General features: G+C 51.7%; 3 protein-coding genes across 3 annotated transcripts; all 3 read left to right on the top strand.

Annotated features, from left to right (window-relative positions):
* Nucleotides 1-10,878: 10,878 nt before the first annotated feature.
* On the top strand, nucleotides 10,879-11,686 carry MIND_00914300 (uncharacterized protein; the record flags this gene model as incomplete). Its single annotated transcript, XM_037365779.1, has 3 exons — nucleotides 10,879-10,989; nucleotides 11,039-11,120; nucleotides 11,169-11,686. The coding sequence occupies 3 exons, from the start codon at nucleotides 10,879-10,881 to the stop codon at nucleotides 11,684-11,686; spliced, it is 711 nt and encodes a 236-aa protein (XP_037217191.1).
* A 1,431-nt stretch (nucleotides 11,687-13,117) lies between these two features.
* Nucleotides 13,118-13,537, top strand: MIND_00914200 (Carbohydrate-binding module family 1 protein/glycoside hydrolase family 5 protein; the record flags this gene model as incomplete). The annotated part of the gene is made up of 1 exon (XM_037365778.1): nucleotides 13,118-13,537. One exon carries the CDS (start codon nucleotides 13,118-13,120, stop codon nucleotides 13,535-13,537), a length of 420 nt encoding a protein of 139 aa, XP_037217190.1.
* Nucleotides 13,538-15,913: 2,376 nt separating this feature from the next.
* On the top strand, nucleotides 15,914-16,490 carry MIND_00914100 (Glycoside hydrolase family 5 protein; the record flags this gene model as incomplete). Its single annotated transcript, XM_037365777.1, has 6 exons — nucleotides 15,914-15,916; nucleotides 15,974-15,986; nucleotides 16,036-16,066; nucleotides 16,116-16,271; nucleotides 16,331-16,406; nucleotides 16,452-16,490. The coding sequence occupies 6 exons, from the start codon at nucleotides 15,914-15,916 to the stop codon at nucleotides 16,488-16,490; spliced, it is 318 nt and encodes a 105-aa protein (XP_037217189.1).
* Nucleotides 16,491-20,843: the final 4,353 nt, after the last annotated feature.

Raw genomic sequence — 20,843 nt, 5'->3', positions numbered from 1 at the left:
GCAAGCCGGTTCTCGCGATGCTCAAGCTCGCTGCCACAGTGGTTGCATAGAAAGAACTTTCGTTTTGAGTGGTTGGTCTGTGCCCGTGACTCCTTGTAATTGTTGGTATAGAAAGAATTGAGTTTGCGTCCTCCGCGGTTCTGCGTTGCCATGATGCCAGATTGGAACAGGCCGGAACACCAGGATCACAGAATTTAAAGGTCAACAGGCAGTCACGGCATGCGGAACAGCAAAAAATACATTGTTCATTGATTTAGGAAGTACAAGTTACATTGTTCCATTGGATCATTGTCCACTGATCCTGGCGATTGCCTGGCGATTCGCCACTCCTCAAGTTTACCCCTCAGTATTGCCATGTTTTGCCACCAATTGCCAGGGTGGCACGGCGATAGCTTTCGCCAAAGCCAGCAGCACTATCTCCCGTGCAGCAGCAGCGGCCACATGTGCACATTCCAGGGTGCAAGACTGGAGACAGGGATCGCAATCATACACTGCATATACCTCGTGAGATGTGCCAGCAGTATTTTTGCACCGGCTGACTTACGTAGCCATCCCTGACACCAGACCACATTGACCAGATCTGTTGCAACAAACAAAAAAGGGAAAAAAAAAAAAGAGGCAACGAACGACTGTACTGGTAAGTGCTGTGGCCCGGCCGCGAACTGAGCTCACCCACACAGCACTCCAAGACAGTGTCCAACGGCAACCCTAGGCTGGGATGGCTCGCAGTTTTGACTTGAACGTGTACTGTTGCTTTTAAATAGATGAATAAAAAATATAAAGAAAAAACTGTTGCACAGGCCCTGCCTGACATACAAAAGGACTTTACCACCCTTTTGACCCTGCGTCCACATACATACCCACGGCCAAATCCCTGCAGGGAACACAGTGCCAACTACAGATCAGTCTCTCTCACCCCAAAAAGGCAGAAAAAAGATGGACAAAGAGGGTATCATCATAGGTGATATAGGCTCGGCCCCATAGCAAACTAGGCCGAGGGAGGGAGGGGGGAGAAGGCAAGGGCCGCGCAGCCCATGCGGCGACATGCGCTTGGCGTGTACCTGACGCCGGATCGCGGGCCAGCCATGTTGTGGGAAGATCGATGTGATACTTGATGCGTGATGTGATGCACGTCGCGAGGGCGGCCATCTGGAGATCACCCGATGGGCGATGGCTGATGCACACGGTCTGGGCTCACGGCTCGAAACTGAGGGCCGAGTGCACCAACGCAGCGCTGCGGCGCATTCAACCCCCCGCCGCCCACTATACAAAATGACGGTTACTCCCCCTCTTTTTTTCCCCAGCTTCTGCTTCCGCACATCCACAGCCACCTCTCCTCTCCTCCCCCCTCCCCCAAAAACAATACAACCAAGGAAACAGTGCAAACTCTCAGGGGCCAGATTGACACCAGCAAAAAAAAAAGAAAAATGGTACATAACAAAACAACATTAAAAATCTCTGCTATAGATATAGGCCTGGCCAGGAAATGAACCGGGCCAGGCTTCGTGCCCTGCTCTGTGCTGTATCTACCGCCCAGTGCCCACCACCTTCCCCAGCATCACTCATATAGCACTGGGCGCTCAATCCTGGCTGTATATATATCACATCACGAGAAGTGGTTTGCAATCTTTGCACTGGCTGACTTATATTGCTGTCCCTCTCTCCTGGTGCCACCAGCCCAGGCTGCACCCAAACAAACACCGTCCCATGCAATGACTCAAGACTGGCATCACGTCTTGTCGGGGCGCATGACCATCGCTCCGCTCCCGCCCCTCTGCATAATAAAACCAAGAAAAATGTGCAAACTCCCAGATAGCCAGCAGCAAGAAAAGGCAGACAAAGAATGCCATGACACACAGATACAGGGCTGACCGGCCTCGCAGCGAACCGAGCCCTCCCACAGCCCACCCCAGCAGTGTGTGTGCATATAGCCCCAGGTGTTCACCCCCAGCTGTATATTGGGAGCCATGAGATTGTGCAGCTTTTGCACTGACTGCTTTATATCACATCTGCAACACAGCCCAGACACTATTGCATCTCCTGACCCCCCAGCCCAGCCCTCACTACACCTGACCAAATGAAAATAAAATAAAAAGCAGAGCAAGACCAGACAGAATGACCATACGCCATGGTGAACCAAGCTCCATGGCATTTAGCATGGCAGCAGTTACACGTTCCAGGGGGCAAGACTAGACACTAGAAACATAATAATGCTCATATTATAGCAGTACGTGCAGTACAATCTCACAGGCCAACAAATGGTCATCTTCATTGATTGGAAAACAGAGCTGAAAATGTCATGTTGGTGGACGAGAAATCTGGGGAGAAAAACAGCTTAATGTGATATGATGCACGTTGCAAGGGCGGCCATCGGGAGATCACCCATCGCCCAATGGTGATGGCTGATACACGCAGTCTGTGCTCACTGAGGGCCGCACACAGTACACCCACGACCCCCCACCACCCCCATGTAAGAACTTGAGACTGGCATTACATCTTTCTGCCACCCTTCTGAGCCCATTGACTGCCTCTCCTTTCCTGCCCCAGCCCCCCCACAAAAAGATAAAATAAAACCAAGAAAAGGTGCACACTGCACACTTCCCAATACCTAGCAGAAAAGAAAAAGTGGACAAGAAGTGCCATGGCGCATAGATATGGGCCTGGCTAGCCTTGCAATGAACCGGGCCAAGCTCTCCCACAGCCTACCCAAGCCGAGTGCTGACATAGCACTGGGTGGGTGTTCAACCCCAGCTATATATTGGGAGCTACGAGAGTTTACAGCTTTTGCCCTGGCTGCCTTCAAGCTATGCCAAGTACCTCCCCAAAACTGTCCCCTCTCTCCTAACCCCACTGCCCATGCTGCACCTGCATTAATGAAGAGGAAAAATGATAATATCAATCTTTATATAACTGGTAAGAAAACCCAGGCTATATGCCATGCAGCAGCAGCCGCACATACCAGAGAACGACACTGGATACAGAAATCACCACTATGCAGATGTGTTTGATCCCTATTGCCTGCCATCCAAAAAGACCTTTGCCACCCTTTTTACCCTACTTGTACACACCTACAGCTAATGCCTGCAGAAAACATAGTGTCGACTACAGATCTGTCTTTCTCAATACCAAATAAAAAATGGCTGAAGATTTCATCAACTGGGATGGGCTTGGCCCAGCAGCGAACCAGGCCAAGCTTCGTATACTCACCCATATTGTCCTAAGAGCAGTGTGTTCAACCCTGGCTATATATATATATCGGTAAGTGTTGCACTTTTTTGTACTAAATGAATTATGGTACTTCCCTAAGACAACCCAGATACTGTCCACTCTCTCCTCCTAAGCCCACCTGTCTATGCTGCACTGAAAGAAAAAAAGAGTGGCAAGCCTGAAGGCAATACCAATGTTACACGAGCTGAATAACCCTGATGGGCTATGGCTGATACTAATACATGAGTAGTAAGTACTCATTAAGGACATTGTGTGCGGCTCGCACTGTGGACACCCACTACCCTCAAGGCATGTTCAACTCCTGCCTCGCTGTCCAATGTCTATAAATCAAACAAGCATCAGCGTTTTTTTGTCACCCTTTCCTGACGCTCGCGCACCACGACATGTCCATATGCAAATGTCCTCCCCCACCCCCAACAAAAAACCAAGAACAAAAGTCACTGATTGACAACCAGGAAAAAACATTAAAAAGAACTCCAAGAACTGTAGAGATGGGCTTGGCCTGGCAGGAGAAAGGTCAAGTGGGTGGAAAGGATATCTATAGAGACAGAGAAAAACAGCCTCCTAAATTGGAGCACCTATGCCGCAAGGACACTAATATGCCTACTCTTCTCCCATGTAGTAAGCATAGTGCACATTATAGTGCAGAATGCTTCACCTGCCATGAATTTTTAAAAGAAATGAAAATTGAGAGAAAAAAATGTTGTTAAACTAGATTGCAGGCCAGCCACACTATAAAGATTGATGTGATATGTGTTGTGAGGACAGCCATCTAGGCATGATAGTCTACGCATAGGCATAGTGAACTGTCCTTCTCTTTTGCAAAAAGTATGGGAGCTCCATAAGTCAATTTAAAAGGGTAAATGAAGCCAGACTTTTTGTCAAGGAAATCATAAAGGGTCTCAGGCCCCCTTCATAGAGCAAGTAAATATGGCTAATTGGGGGCATGGTATGGGATGGGCGACGGGATAGCTGTAAAATCATTCTCCCCAATTTTACTGGTTAGTCATCTTTCCAGACCCAATTCTGCACATAAATAGCTAACTGCCCTGGTGTTAAGTGCTGTGCAAGAACCAAAAGGAAGTAATGGAAAGTCCAGAGGAAAACCGAGTGGCTATCACAACACTATATCGGAGTGAGCGACTACACATCTTGCAGGCCGAAAGCAAGTCTGAACAAATACGTGAACTCCTGAGGATACATTTGGAGAAGCCGAAGGTGATAAGGCTTAGAACACGGGGAGGAGTCGGACGAGAGCAGAGAGCGAGGCAAGAAACATTAATAATAAAACTGAAGTACAGGAGTGTAGAGTATAAGTATTGATACTAAGTGGTAAACATAAGGCATATGACCTTACAGGGAGATCCTGCGGGATAAGTACAAAGGCATAGTAAGTAAGGGGAACGAGAAGACATACACGAGGCAAAGGAAACAAGGCAAACGCCTAAAGGATATAAGCAAACAAGCTCAAGTCCAAATGGGCAAAGATCCGTGTTGATGGGCCAAGAGTCTAAACAGGTCCGAGAGAGTCTGTGTGCAGATTAACTGTTTGAAAGAAAATGCTCGAATACCTTCATCGCGTAAAAACCCTGTTGCGCTCTAAGGATAATCTCGGAGTGTCCGAAGATGTACAGGATATAACACCTGGATTTTGTTCCAATTTGAACTGGATATTACATGCTGACCTTTCAGTGCCTGGTGTGATGCAACAATCTTGTGTCATCTTCGTAAACTACTGTACTATTTCAATCAACTGTCTGTGGCTGTAACGTGTAATGCAAGATGTCTGCCGGACAAGGTGTCCTGGTTACTATAAAAGGAAATGCCGGCATCAGCTGGAATAAAATTTGCCCTTTTAGGGCTGTTTTTGATCGCAATCCAGCCGCAAACGTGGAGCAGAGGCCACAGGTGTCCATGCCGCAACCACGTGTAACGTGTAACACAGACACCTGATTAAAATAGTACAGTAGACCAGAGCCTGGTATGCAGCTAGCTGATTGTTGGCGTGTTGATGCCTTGGACATTGTCCACAGATCTGGTGCCAAATGAGTCTTTTTTGGCAAGTAAATCTTTGATTTACTGTATTTACCTGTTGACCCATAGCAACGGCCATCACAGCCGTAATCTGACAGCTATTTAGTACAGCTTCAAACCGTACTATAACTGTCCCGTGGGGGACTCCACCAGAAGCTCCGAAAGTACGGTGATAGCCACCCGTTGATGAGTGCCCATTTATTACCCTTATTAAGATTTTTATAAACCCTCCATTTACCTTCCAAATCCTTAGGGCATGTCACATGTCATCACGAGACCTTGAGAGTCGCACGTGAAGATGGCGTCATTGGTACTCATCTGCTAACAGACTGATCGTCGCCTCTCTTCCTTGCCTATCTCCCTTACCTCCCCAGCGCTATCCAGTTCTCTCTTTCTTTTCTATTCAGGCTCTCCAACACAGTGTCAATTGCTATCTTCTCTCCTCTATGCATTCTTGTGTTTGGTTCAGTGTGTCCCCCTCTTTCTCGACTCCTGCTTACCTATCTTAAGCTTGCTGTAGTCACTGGTAAGTACTAGCAGTGTTTGTTCCCCATTTCCATCATCTGCATTATCCAAGGCATGTTAGGGATTTGGCTTTTTGATGGCAACCAAGGCCCTTGCCAATGGCAACAAGGTAGGAGATCATTGGAACTATCATCATGCAAGCACTGGCAGGTGCCAGGTACTGAGAGCCCTTTAGGTTGTCGCAACTCTCCGCAAGCCTGAAGTTATTGCCGATCTTGCTTCCCAATATTCCAGAGACCAGTTGCTCGTCCTCAAGCTGGATGTCGTCAAACTTGATAAGATCAAAGCTGGTTTTGCTGCTGCCAAGGAAGCATTTGGGCGGATAGACGTTGATCGTAGCCTAAAGTATACGGTCGATCGTCCGCTCACGTCATCACAGGTTTTCAACAATGCCGGCTTCAGCATTATCCATGAAGTTGAAAGCACGAACAAAGAGTTGACGAAGAGAATGCTCGATGTATGTTCGAAGTAAGGCTCCCCACAGTCAACGATGGTTCTATCTGATTTGAGGCAGGTCAACTTTTGGGGAGCAGCACACGTTACACAGCAAGCAGTGGCCTTCTTCTGCAATGTAAACCAGCCCCAGGGCGGCCTGCTGCTCTATGTTGGGAGTCGATACGTCCCCCAGAGCCGGATTTTATTGCGCGTCGTTCGTATCCTTCTATCGCCCCCCATTGCTCCGGCTGAACTGGGACAGGAAACATGCAGGAGAAGCTCTGACAGATCTCGATTTTATGCCCAGGCTGGTTCAAAAGTAAGCATTTGTCGTATGCATTTTGTCCGCTCACGGTGTTTTCCCAGCTAACATGACCACCGTGAATGCTATTTGCGAGGACCCACACCCGGCATATGCCAAGAATCCATCCATAGTACGTTCCAAGTCAGTTATTCCCAACCTATCTGAGACATCAAAAAGGTCTGGGGTGCTTTCATAGGTCTTCAGCGGGGTGATAGCCCATTGCTCCAAGATGCAAATAAACTAATCGACAAATTTTGGGTCATGATGTCATCAGTAAGCTTGAAAACCCGCCATACCGCATTGCCTTTGGTGAAGATGCTAAGGCTTGCTTCAAAGCAAACTGGGAGACACACAAGAAGAATTTAGAAGAGAGTGAAGAGTGGGCCAAAGACCTTATATTCTAGCATTATTAGATAACGGTCACCTTTGCAGCAAGGGGGGTTCAAGATTCTTATCAGGCACATGGGGTAGGGGGGAGGGGGTCCCTGGGGGGTAAAAAAAACTTTTTCTATATGAAACATTTTAGCCTTATATGGGTGTAAAGACACCGAAAATATAGTATATACACTCTAATTTCTATGGTTCACAACCATTATACTTATATCTATATACCTTTCAGGCCTATGAGCTTGGATAGCCTTATCTGTCATAGGCCCATCATCAGGTAATTGATGAGAGGTGAACATATTGAACAGTGATATGGCCTGCCATGTGTGTTTGAGGGTTCCAGGTACATAGATACCTACACATATACACATGCACATATATATAATGTTTTGCAAAAAAAAGTTTCTCAAAGATTGAATTTTTTATGCCAATTTTTGATCGCATCAGCGGTCACATGACGCGAATTGTGGGAACATATTGCCTTATATGGCAGGAGGGGGGGGTCCCCAGAGGGTCGGAAAAAAACTTTCCGACCCTATATCCATGTTTCGAATCTTGAACCCCCCTTGCTTTGCAGTCTTTCCGTTGGGGGATAAGTATATGTACTTTCGGTTTATCGTCTGCTTCCAAAAAATCCCTAAGAATATGTCAGGCGAAATGTGCAAATGGAAAGAGACTCGCACAGACAGATTATTGCATCTCACCCCAGTTTACGCGATTTTGGACATTTTTGCACAGAACATTACAGTATATCGCTGATATGTTTCCCTTCGGCCATGATCATGGGCAATTTCTTTCTACTTCACATCGTGATTCGGATATGTGGAAAGAAAGGTTTCTCATACTCTCAGCGACCCGATGGCCGCTGTACATCACATCACATTCGTTCCGTATATTGGACACAAGCCCAAGCCGGGGGCACAGAGCGACAGACGAAACACGTTTGTGTGTATGGACAATGTCATAATAAGATATAGATATAGATGTAACACGATACAACAGCGATTTACAGGTGGGGCACAACAACAAATGAAGGACGGATCCGGATAGATGAGGGGCTTGTGAAAGGATGGAAAATAACTGGAACATACGGTCAGAGCATGACCGCACCTTGCAGGTTCGACCGCAAGACAATGCTAAGGAAGACTCGTCAGTTATCATCGGCGCAACAGCAACGAAACCCCACTCTGTGCACCATATGAGCGAAGCGATCAGCGAAACGAAAAAGTGGGCGCACCTTCGACGGCAGTCATGACAACCCTAAGCAGTTGGGTGTCCGTCGCGTTTGTTATGCTACAGGTGCGGGATGCATCGGCCACGGTGACAACAAAACCGAGATCAACGTACTGCGTGTATACCTCCCGATTCCGTGTGCTCGCGACACCCGAAGCCGAAGCAGCCTTCTGCGCCTGGGCTTTTTGTGCAATTCGCCCAAACCGCTTCTTGAAGTAGTCCCGGCCAGCAGTCGCGGACCCCTCTTCGCCCTCGAAGTCCTTCGCGCCAAGTCAGCGTCCAAGCCCGCGGAAGACCGCCCGCAAAAACGCACGGGAAAATATGTCTTGACATGGGACGTGCGAACCTTCTGGCGGAAGAGGTCGTCCTTGTTCAGGAAGAGAATCTGATCATCAATGATTAGTGAGGATGCGCCAAGATGAAGGGCTAGTACTGACCAGCGACGTTTTCTTAAACCAATTAGAATGGCATATCGAGTCCCAGATAGTCATGGCATCCTGCATCTGGTTCTGATAGTAGCGCGCATCAGCATGCGCTTCGCCCAAGGGCAATCACGACAGGGAAGAGCAGACCACTTACTGCTCCGCGATCTTCGATCAAGCACTGGTCGTAGCCACTCAAACTGACGAGGAACAAGATGGACGTGACGTCTTGGAAGCAGTGGATCCATTTTCGCCGCTCGGTCTTCTGTCCGCCGACCTATTTGACAGACACCGTCAGTCCCACTCTCGAACAACAGATGGAACCAAAATGAAAAGAAGAACACGCACATCGACGACCATTAGCTCCTCGCCCCGCAGTTTAAACACCGTCTCCGTGATCCCGATTGTCCGCGCTCGCGTGCGCAGGATATCTTGCTCCGTCGGCACGTAGTCGCCGGCAAATAGACGCGCGATGGAGTCTATCAGGTATGGAAGACTAAGATTCGAGTCGGGGCGTCAGTGCAAGAATAGCAGCAGTGTAACACGGGGTACGTACTTCTCCGGTAGAGCCACTTCATTGGCGCGAGACCACGCTTCGCGGATGATTGGTTCTTCCCATAGACGCAGAACAGCCTGGAGGGAAGGAGATAGAGATCGTCAGCAACAAGTAAGGTTGGCAGGCGATGGACGCACCCCAAGATATTTCAGCGGAAATGGTTGGCCGTCGTGCAGGTCTGGAGTGTTCTCAATCAACGCCACGTCGACCTTGGCAAGTTGTGAGTGAGAAGGAGAAGAAGAGAAGTATCAATGCGCGCACCGCCAGTCTGTCGGGGAGGACTCCCTGTTCGTCGTGGGCCACGCTGTCCTCACTGCGGTTCTCATCGTCGTGTCTCTCGTCCCGGACATCTGCTTCGAGCTGTCTTTGCCTCCACACTTTGGCGACTTCGCTCCCCGAACCACCACACTCCCCAGGTGCCCAGCCTTTCACGAAGCCTCCACGATCTTCAAGGTCATTTTCCATATAGACGGCACTGTAGCCGGCGTCCACGTCGAGCACAAGCCCCAGCTCAGGCAGGGTCTCGAGGATGGTGAGCAGGCCACGCGTAAGATTGTCGAAAACCAGCTGCCGGAAGTGCTCGATCTCCTCTTGGGAGAAGGGCACGTTGTGGATGAGCCGCATCTGCTTCTGCACTGTCGACTTGCCTGACTCGCCGGAGCCAAGGAGCAGAATCTAGGCCAGCGTAAGCGTCAGCCTAGTAAGCAATAATGGACGACTGCGCACCTTGTATTCATGCGCGCGCTTCGCTTTCGCAATCTGCAGCTCCTTCTCCGCCGCGCGATGCAGAAGCTTGTCCTGCTCGGAACCTTCAGGCGACGAGACACATCCACCCATTGTCTAGCGGGACGTCTGGTGGCGAAAGGAGGGAAAGGCGGGTGGGTGGGAATGCGGTGCAGTCGGAATACGCAACAGCCGAGGCTGAATCGCAGCTGAGGCTATTAGCGTCCCGGGCGGCGACGTGCTTGACACCCTCGTCGATCCGATTCAAAGTCGCAGATGCCGGGTTGGTAAAGTGAGGCAACGTGAGATGGTGGGTAGAGGCAAGGCGGGTGGTGGGCCGTGACTCCGTCCCAAGCGCGCAGAACCCGTCGATGGGAATCGCCCGGACCATTCATCATGCCCATTGAAGTGGAAGGAAAGTGCCACGCGTACCATGTCACATCAGTGATATCTATGTCACAAACACGGCATACGTTTACCGCAGTTACTTGGATGACCGAATGGGTGCTCCTGACTTCCAGGTGGGATGAATGAGGCAGTGCGAAGGGCATACGCAGAGTATCGATGACATGGACAGCGGTGAAGACGTCGTGGAATACTTGTAATGGTGTAATCACAAATCTCAAAACCACATATGCATCATTCCGCCACGTCATCCGGCGTTAGGCAATTTAAATCCGGAATCTCGGCGCAGCCAAGCCTTGATAATCAGCGACTTGGTTTGGCCTGAAAAAGGAGACTTGCTGACACTATATCTGTTTTTGTTTGTTTTTCCACCTTTTGGTTGTGATGTTGCCAAATATGTATATTTCGTACTAAGTGTAAAGCTCAAATAATAATGGCTTGGAAAAGAAATGCTCAATGCGACCTCCGTGAATGAGATACTGTACTAGTAGTCTTTTTGCATTTGGACTTGACATGTAAACTACTTCGAAATTCTCATCCACGGCAAATAAGTATGACGTGGCGATTCCAGTCCCACACCTGTCATCCGCACCGTCTCTCTTCTTCTCACCTCGCAGGTGGCGGCCATGGCAGACATTGTCTTCTACGACATCCCCTGCAAGTCGACCCACGTTTCAGCGTCGTGGTCGCCGAACACAATGAAAACCCGCTACGCGCTCAACTTCAAGGGGGCTCGCGTACACGACGCGCTGGGTGGAGTTCCCCGACATTGAGCGCGTCGTTAAGGAGCTCGGCGGGCAGCCGACGCGCATGAAGCCTGACGGGCGGCCGCATTACACACTGCCGATGATCCACGATAAGGCTACCGGTGCGTCGTTGACTTCGCCGGTCCGCGGGGGCTAACGAAGACTGACAGGCGCGGTCGTGACAGACTCGTTCAAGATCGCCTGCTACCTCGACCAGACCTACCCGTCTCAGCCTAGACTCGTGCCATCAAGCAACTTCGCCCTTGTTCGTGCCGTCGAAGACGCCCTCCAGCCGCTCCTCGCACCGGTCTACCCGTTCGGCGTGCCCGCGACAGAGCGCATTCTGAACCCGGCCAGCGCGGTATACTGGCGCGGCACACGCGAGGCCATCTTCGGCATGTCCCTCGAGGAGCTGCTTCCCGCGCCTGGGAGCGAGCGCGAAAGCACGCAGTGGGCGGCTGTCCGGGCCTCGTTTGATGCCATCGACGACTGGGTGATCCGCGGATGCGACCGGTACCTCGGCGGAGCGGAGGTGGGATACGCTGACATGCACGTCGCGGCCTTTGTGCGGCTGGTGCGGGACGTGCTTCCGGCGGACAAGTGGGCGGATATGCACAGCTGGCACGGCGGCCGATGGGAGCGCTTGCTCGTCCGGCTGGCGGAGCACGAGCTTGTGCCACTCGTTTGACGATTGCCGGGCTTGTTCCAAGTGATTGTCCATCGTTTGCCTAATAAGGACGTTGATGATGCTGCGAGACGAGCGCCAGTCGCGTCAAGCGCCCATCCAGAGATGTCGCTGAGTGATTGGGCCAGCAACGCGCGAACGGGTGCTAGCGTAGGGCGCTTGAGGGTGTACGACAGGTGGAGCTCTTTCGAGGAGCCAGAGGATGTGCTGCGATCGGCTGCCGTTCAGTCAGTGGAGGGTTATTGGGGGGATGGAATCCGGCATTATGGTCACGGAGTTGACGAGTGGGTGGGACTTTAAGTACCGCCCCGATAATTTACGCGTAAGCTGACCGATATGAAATCGGGGGCGGGTCAACGATGTGGCGCTCCGGTGTCTTCATAGATAGCCGGTGTCCGGGAAGGTCCTCGCACAAAACAATTTTTCTTCCGCCAAGTTTCAGCAACAAAGTGGCCTCCCCGCTGGCATAAAGTCGGGACTTCATGTGTCGTGAAGACTGGCGTCTATGGGACCCACCCATCGCCCCCGTCGTCGTCGTCGTTGTGTGCCACAGCCTCCGTCGTCATGGCGTAAGAAAAGAAGCAATGCGGTGTGACTCGAATCAAATTGACGCGTTACTCTTTTGACGCAAACGTCCATGTCCCTTCAAACGCTTTGGTACAACAGATACTGGGAGCAGCGCAAGACATACGGCCCCCGCTATTGTGCTCAACATCTATTAGCACCATGAATGCTGGCTACCGAACGCAGCCCAACGTCGACTCAGAGTCTCGGACGCTGACGCGAGAATGACCCTGAGCTGGACATCCTATATTATCGTTGCGTTGTCCTCCCCAGCTTTGTAGTATTATGCGCTCACAGAACCTTGCTCTCCTTCTGGTATGGGTATCGATATATCGGCTCCCATTGCAGTCGACGTCTAGGGCCAATGCGGCGGCATTAACTACTCTGGGGCCACTGGTGCGTCGTTCGTCCGGTGTCGCATTCGACTCTATTCTCACTCAACTCTAAAGTTTGCTGCGCTGGAGCAAGTCATCTAGTCCGCAATAGAGACGTTGCGCCATGGCCATTGGAGACATTCAATGGCTCCAATGGCTCATTAAATCGCCACTTACAGTATTTATAGAGATTATTTCTTGACCAAAATTTGAGGTTGACTAGATAATAAGGTAATGTATTCTTCCCCAAAATCTGGTTCCAAAAAGGCGAAAAAATGCAGCCATTGGAGCCATTCAATGGCTGTGGCGCAACATCTCTAATGACTATTACTACCAATGTTCCATCAAGGCACAACGACTTCAACGAAATCCAGTGCAGGCTCGGCCGCCACGGTGAAAAGATCAAGCTCGAGCACCCAAGCAAGCTCCTCTGCGACTCAGGGCGCGTCAGCAGCTTACCCAAACTGGCTTCGTCAAAACCTCCGGCACGCGCTTCATGTTGAACGGGTCGCCATTCACCGTCATCGGGCTCGTTTTGTTGTTACTATACCCGAAGAATAGCTTATGGTCCAAAAGCTCCAACGCGTACTCGCCCGCGCTTCTGGGATACAACGCGGCCGATATCAACCAGGCACTCGCCGACGTCGCCAACTCTGGCGCGACTGTTACGCGGACGATGGGCTTTAACGAGGTGACGAGCGCGAGCGGGATCTATTTCCACCTCTGGAACGGCAAGACCGAAACGGTGAATACCGGGGCGAATGGCCTCGGCGCTTTTGGTGAGTGTTCCCCATTCCTCGCTTGGCCAACAGCTGATACTCGGGCGCAAGACACCTCTCTCGTCGCGGCGGCAAAGGCATACGGAATCCGCCTCATTGTCGCACTGACGAACAACTGCATCAGTAAAATAGCATAAAGGTCTTTCTGGTCTTTGGTCTTTGGGGAGGGTCTTTGGTCTTTGAAAGTAGGTCTTTCTGGTCTTTGGTCTTTGGTGCTTAATCTTTGGTCTTTTTTCAGAGTCTTTGGTCTTTTTGAGATTAGTCTTTTCTTGAGGTTGGTCTTTGTTTGAGATTGGTCTTTTTCAAGAACAATCTTTTTTGTGAAAGTACTTTATATCTGTATATGGATAGGTATAAATAAAAGCCCATTGTTTACAACTTTATATTCTACTTCAAGTTGAGCCATAGAGACAACTTGAAATGCATGGACAAGTCTAAGCAATTTGCCAGCATAGTGAGCACACTGTCCATTATAATATAAATGACCAAATACATACTACATTCAATCATAAACATGCACATGAACGTTCTATAACTTCTATTCCGCATCACCTGGGCTGTTTACTCGATGAAATATGCTAAGTCCGAGCCGAGGGTGATGACGAAGCTGCAATGACAAACCGGCCGGGTATGGTCCGTAGCATCACGGAAGCTCCGCAGTCACTGTCACACATCTACTTTTTTACTTCCTTCCCTCCACAATCCTCCCCCTCTCCGAACGGTGCCCAGAAGAAGTACAGGAACCGACATGGAGCAGTCCAAGGTGCGTACCACCCATAGAACGAGAGCATATACTGATATGCTGTATACCTGGTCGCCCGAGCTGGCAAGCGATACAGATCGCCAGCTGTTGCTCTGTGACAGAAGGCCAGCAGGGCCATTCCCTCGCCGTTTTCGGCCACATTCGGTGAGCGAGCAACACTTCCCCAATCCTGACTCATGTTACTACAGCACCATGGTCCTCGCATCCGCCGCAGACTGCCTGCACGTCGGGACCGCTGTGTTTTGCGGACAGTGGCGTTCTGGCTCATCTGCCGCGCTCGACCAAGCCTTCAGCGAGACAACGCCGTCGTTGTCCCGCAATCCCAATCTTCTTCCGGTGAGTGTATTCGCCAGTGTATTCGCCTTGTTTTTCAATTCAATTTGCTCAGCGCGTGTGTTATATGATGTTCCACCCCCACCGCCACGTCCCTCCTTGTCGCAGGCTCCGCGGCGCCGCGTCTCCTCACCCTTCCCGCCCGCGGCTGATGCGATGCGATGGGCGGGCCGCGCGTCAAATCTGGGGCCGAACCGGCCACGAGCGGGCCACGACTGGCCTCGTCCGGCCGAGCTCAGGCCTGTGGGCGGGGAGCGGGCGGCGGGAGACAGCCGCTTGCCCGTTCAGGCTGAAACATGAAGTGTTGGGAGCGACATGTTCTTCGCGCTCGACGCTGCAGTTTTGGTGAGAATCGGCGTCAAACTGGGCGCAGGGTGGGCGGGGAAGTCGACAGCTTGGGACATGTGTTGTCGTATGTAGTATGATATGTATGCAGTCATTTATGAATTTAATATTTCTTTCATTTATTGCATCCTGAACACTACTAGAGCAGCTTTCATGGGCTTTTATCAAGTCTTTATGGTAGTCTTTACAAAGAATCTAAGGTCTTTCCAAAGACCAGGACGCTGCCTTGGAAAGACCTAGTGTCTTTTGAGTCTTTTGGATCTTTCAGGTCTTTTTGGTCTTCACCAAAGACCCCAAAGATCTAAAAGACTTTTATGTGATTTTACTGATGTGATCGGACTTTGGCGGAATGGATGTTTATATGAATCAACTTCTCGGGACTGGCCTGCCGCAGAGTATATACGAGTTTGGTGGGAGTGGGACTCGTGCCAGTCCCACTCCCAGTGCTGTTTGACAGCGGTATCAGAGTGGGACTCAATGCAAATCATATGCATGATATCATAATCGTCGGGCGGCCGGGGTTTTCCACCCCGGACCCCGACCAGGGCCTTGCCCTGGACCCACCCTGCTGGGAGCAGCCGCTTGCCGCGGGGCCCGCTGTGCGGAGCAGGCTCTTCCCCCCTTTTCACATGGTTTTCACCAATATCAACTTCTTTTGCGGCGCCGGCCGCGACGGCCGGGGTTTTCCACCCCGGACCCCGAACAGGGCTTCGCCCCGGACCCCACGCTGCCGCGGGCTGCCGCTCGCCGCGGAGGCTCGCTGCGCGACGCCGGCTAAGTCCCTCCTCTGATTTTGCATCAGCCTGCCTTGGAGACAATCACAGCAATCAGCCATGAATCCCACTTTGATGGCGGGAGTCCCACCGATTGGAAGGGAGTGGGACTGGCACGAGTCCCACTCCCACCATTCTCGTGTACCCTCCCTGCCGCACGATACTTTTTATACGAACCCGACTACCATCGTACGCCGCTCGATACCAGTCCGAGCCCGTCTTGACGTCAGCCATTTCAGGCGGCATACAAAAGCTACATCCAGGCGATTGTGACCAGATACCTCAACGAGCCGACTATTATGGTGCGTGCAATATGGTCTTGTGCATTTTGTCTGCATGTCCATCTCATCCTTGTGCAGGCGTGGGAGCTTGGTCAGTGAATGCATTGAATCTCGTATCTCAGGTACTCATCCTTTTGAAGCGAATGAGCCCAGATGCGCGGGAAGCACGAGGTTTGTCCCGATTTATATTCCGTATCCAAACGTCGACCTGTCCTTCTAGCGTCGCTTCCGCAACATGCAATACGACGACAATAACCACATGGGCTGCTGATATATCGTCGTATATCAAGAGTATTGACAAGAACCATCTCGTAGCCATCGGCGACGAGGGTTTCTTCAACCAGCCTGGAAGCCACGACTACGACTATGTCTACCAGTGCGTCAATTTCTTCAAACATGATTGAGAAGCTTAAATTCTTTAAATTCTTTATAAAGGGGATCAGCAGGCGTTGACTTTGCTGCGAACATGCTCATCAGCTCTCTCGACTTCGGGACGTTCCACATGTACCCGGTATGTGATGGTTTCTCAGAAATCTTCTTGCTCATGAGCATTCAGGATGCATGGGGCCACTCCGGCACAGGCGACGTTGCCTGAGGCCAGCAATGGATCAACGACCACGCGGCAGTAATGAACAGCACCAAGAAGCCTGTGCTCATGGAAGAGTTCGGGCTGACTAACTCGGGGACGACGCGCGCAGGGAACTACGCGACGTGATACTCAACGGTTCTGAGCAGCGGGCTGACGGGGGATCTTATGTGGTGTGCTATTTCTTGTCTCGCTGCTGCTGTTGACTGTCGATAGGGAAGCGGGCTCGAACCTATTAGCGACTGGTGGCGCGCAGTATGTGATATGCCCCAGCAACATGGCATATGCGATGATTGGCCTCATATCGCCATAATTAAGGCTCAGGGGGTGAATGTATGTGTGTACCATAGCTTCCTTTTAAATGATTGATTCACAATGCTCCGAAATAACAAGTACAAGCAGTCGCGACTACGTATGTGTTTCATGAAAGACTCAGAAAGAGTTTCCGTTCGCCCAACGGCTGCCGTAGGATTAGGTTCCAATCGACCGTTATGTTCCCAGCAACACACCTTACTATGCGCGAGTCGCAGTTGCGTCATGCTCTTGGCACGCCGTCCTCCCCGTTCTTCAATGCTGCACGAGCCGTCGTGAGAGCCTTAACACTGGGGGCATGGCCTACGGCGTGCCGGAACACCGCGGGCCGGCCGCGTGGCTGGCCGCGCACCTACCGCGGGCTGACCTCTTTCCACCCTCATGACTGTGGAGGTTCACAGAGGTGTCAGCGGAGAAATTTATGAAAGAGAATGATGGCCGCATTTTCAGCATGCTGCCGACACATGTCTCGGTGTCAATTTCATGCTCTTTGTTGCAAAAACTACATTAGCTGAGATTTTATGAATTATGCTCCATATCCCATTCTCTCCCATGCTGTTCAAACGCAAAGCTTCACCAGAACGATCTTCTTCACCTGATGCTGCCACTTCCGAATCCGATCGACGAAAAGAAGCAACGCCCAGCTCCTCAAGGATCAACTGTGCCCGAGTCAGCTGATCCCGCTTCTTCGACATCTAAAGGTGGACCAACCTCCGCCCGAACGTCCTGCAGCCAGCGATGCCAAGAGAAAGAAGAAGAAGAAGGCGCGCAAACCTAAGGGACCTGCTCCCATTGTGCCTGATGACCAGGAGCAATTGAAAACACGAACCCAAGTGTGTACCATTCCATGTTAACGTTAATTTCACCTCTGACTATATTGTAGACCACTTTCCGGGCTTGTATCCGAGCCTTGATTGGTGCCTTGTCGGCGACGTCACCAGTTGGCCGGGCCGACGATGAGGTCACGTTCTTCAAGTCGCGCTACAAGGAGGTTGATAATCTAGCGGAACATGTGGGGCAGCTTGTTGAAGAGGCTAAGAAGCCGATTGGTGAGGCAAAGCGGAGGGCGCAGCACCTTCTTGAGGAGGTGAAGGAGAAGGCACAGGTTGCAAAAGGTCAGATTGCCAAGGATCTTTCTTTGATTCCCCATGAACACATCGGAGCTGCCTTTGCTGCCGTCGCAGGCGCTGGGCTTCGGCGCTTCCTTCCCGACGTCTTCGGCCCCTCTGGCTCCCCTTATAACCAACTCCACCGCCATCTTGCAACCATCACATTCCAAAACAGTGCTCGCGCTTTCCGGCCTCACGAAACTTGGTGTCTCCATTCGGATTTCTGACGACACAAACTTGCTCCACTCCTGGTACGACAACTATATGCGGTACCTTGGCAAAGTAAGTCGGCAACATGAACACAATCCTGATGCTCTCGAGTCGTCTGCTGACATGGATGCCCGTATCAAACGGGCGTAATACTGTTTGTCAATTTTTTTTACCCTTCTACAATAATCTGAACACATCATCTTAGCTTCGCGATGAACGTTACGCTGCTGCCAAGGCATTCGGAGTCCGCAAACCCCTCCTCCGAATGATCGGAAACCCGGCACTACACTCAGACGATGAGGCTCTAGACCCCCCAGAGGTGGTCATGAGACACAACGAAAAGCTCATCTACCGCTATCAGGCATGCGGGAAACCATACCGCCATCCTGCTGCCAGCATGATACTGCATGGGCTAGATGACAGGGTGATGGACAAGTGGAAGCGCAGACCTACAAAAGTGTGGGGCAAGCAGTGAGTAGTTGTAATTTCCGGGATGTTTTTCTTATTGCTATTCAGACCTCGTCTCCGCAGGACCGACACACTGAAACCCGCATCAAGACTGTCACTCATCCATCCCGAAGCTCAATATAAGCTGAAAGACTCGATTCCTTCTCCCCCGACTACTACAACAAGACAATGGATATTGACGAGAAGGCCCTCTTCGCAACAAATGGTTTAGCCTTTCCAGAACTCCAGTATTGCATTACCGAGCATGCCGACAAGTGGATTGCACTTGGTGCTGAGGCATTTGCGACGGAGTATACGGCTGGTGCATTGGCACAATACAAGATTCCAACACCGCAGGAGATCGAAGACGCACGCTTGGAGCGTGAGCGGGCAGAGGCAAGCGAGGATGAATATGAGACGGACTTAGATGACACTGATTTTGAAGATGCGATGGAGCAGGAAGATGTTGAAGCAGAGTTGCAGGATGAATAGCCTGAGAGCCGCTATATTTCTTCATGTGTTTGTAGACATTGACTGTAATTATTGACATGTCCTAATGCCATTGCGCTCTGCCACCTTGTTGACGTCTTCCAGCTCCTTCCAGCTCTTCAACGGGATATGTGAGGCACTCAACCGGCTCGGCCCCCGGTCCCGGCGTCTGCTGTGGGCTGCACGCATCGCGCGTCTCCTAGCTCTCCGCTCAAATGGAGCACGATTCCGTTGTTCTCTTCGCCCATGCTATCCGCAGCGCGAGGTCTCTCGCCATAGCTGACCTTCCCGATCGACGTGTTGCGCGTGAGAGCCTCGCTCGTTGCGGCGCCCCGTCGGTGGTGGTACCGGCGGAACCGTCATGGCGAAGGGATTGACTGCGAGCGTGCGCTGTTGCATGAACGTCGCTGGCCTCGGAAAGTCCCGGCCGGGCAGCGCAGACCTAAGCGCTGAGTCGTCCCGCGTGAAACTCGCTGGGGATGGAGGGGCATATTGCCTCGTCTCACCCTGGAGGTCCTGAGCCGGACGCGTGAGAACTCGGCCGACCGGCCCCGAGTTTCGCACAGCAGAGATCGGCGAGCGCAGGGCCAGCCGTTGGCCCGCTGATTTCGAAAACTTCAGCGGCTAGATGGCCACATTTGCTCTACCTGTGCTGAGAGTATATACGAGAATAGTAGGACTGGGACTCGCACAGTAGGACTCAGTCCTACTTTGATGGGTCCCAGTCCTACTCCCGCGGCCCCGGAATGGGACTCGCATCCCGCATATCAACCCCAGGTGATGGATCGACAACCATCGCATCAACGGGGTTGCGGCGCCGGCCTCGATCGACATCGCCGTCTTATTGCACTTCTGGCGGGCCATCCAAGGGGCGATAACTGGCCCGGCATTTGCACCGCAGCAAACGAAGCAGTCGAACTTGCTGCCCAGAAGATCCAGGTCAGCGCGGCGGCCGGGGTTTTCCACCCCGGACCCCGACCAGGGGCTTCGCCCTGGACCCACCCTGCCGGGGGCTTCCGCTCGCCGCGGGGCCCGCTGCGCGGAGCGTGGCATCTCTTTTCAGCTGATTTCATTATTTTTTGACAGGGTTGCGGCGCCGGCCGCGACGGCCGGGGTTTTCCACCCCGGACCCCGACCGAGGGCTTCGCCCCGGACCCCACGCTGCCGCGGGCTGCCGTTCGCCACGGAGGCCCGCTGCGCGGTGCGTGATCCATCTTTTTATGATTGATATTCTGATTTTCGTTGACTTGTTAGGGCTCGGCTATGTGTTCTCGGCGCCGCGAGAATGGGACTGGGCCATCAAAGTGGGACTGAGTCCTACTCTGTGAGTACCACTCCTACTATTCTCGTTACTGCTCCTGTGCTGAGAAATTCAACCCGAACGGACCAGAATTCAGCTCGCCGCTCACCGATGTTGTGCAAACCATCGTCAACAGCGAGCGCGGCTTACGCAGGTCAGCAGTGCGCGGGGCGCCAGCGCCAGCGCCAGCAGCTGCGGCGCGCTGGGCGGGGGAAGCAGTCGTCGCGGCGGTCTGCAGCAACGTCCACGCGCAGTGCATGGACAGTGCACGTGGTGATGTGGCAGGTGCCACGAATGGCATCAGTAAAACTACAGGTTGGTGAGATCTTTGGTCTTTGAAACAGATCTTTGGTCTTTGGAATAGGTCTTTGGCAGTCTTTGTCTTGGGGAGGATGATCTTTGGTCTTGGGCCATGGTCTTTGGAAATGTTTTGGTCTTTACAAGTTTTGTAAAAGAAAAATGAATTGGGCTGGAGATAAAGTTGGCTATTGGATC

This window comes from Mycena indigotica, assembly GCF_014461135.1.
Source record: "Mycena indigotica strain 171206Taipei chromosome Unknown Mind.scaff0008, whole genome shotgun sequence".
NCBI lineage: Eukaryota > Fungi > Basidiomycota > Agaricomycetes > Agaricales > Mycenaceae > Mycena > Mycena indigotica.
The sequence above is the reverse complement of the archived record's forward strand: the minus strand, read 5'-3'. Positions and strand labels throughout refer to the sequence as shown.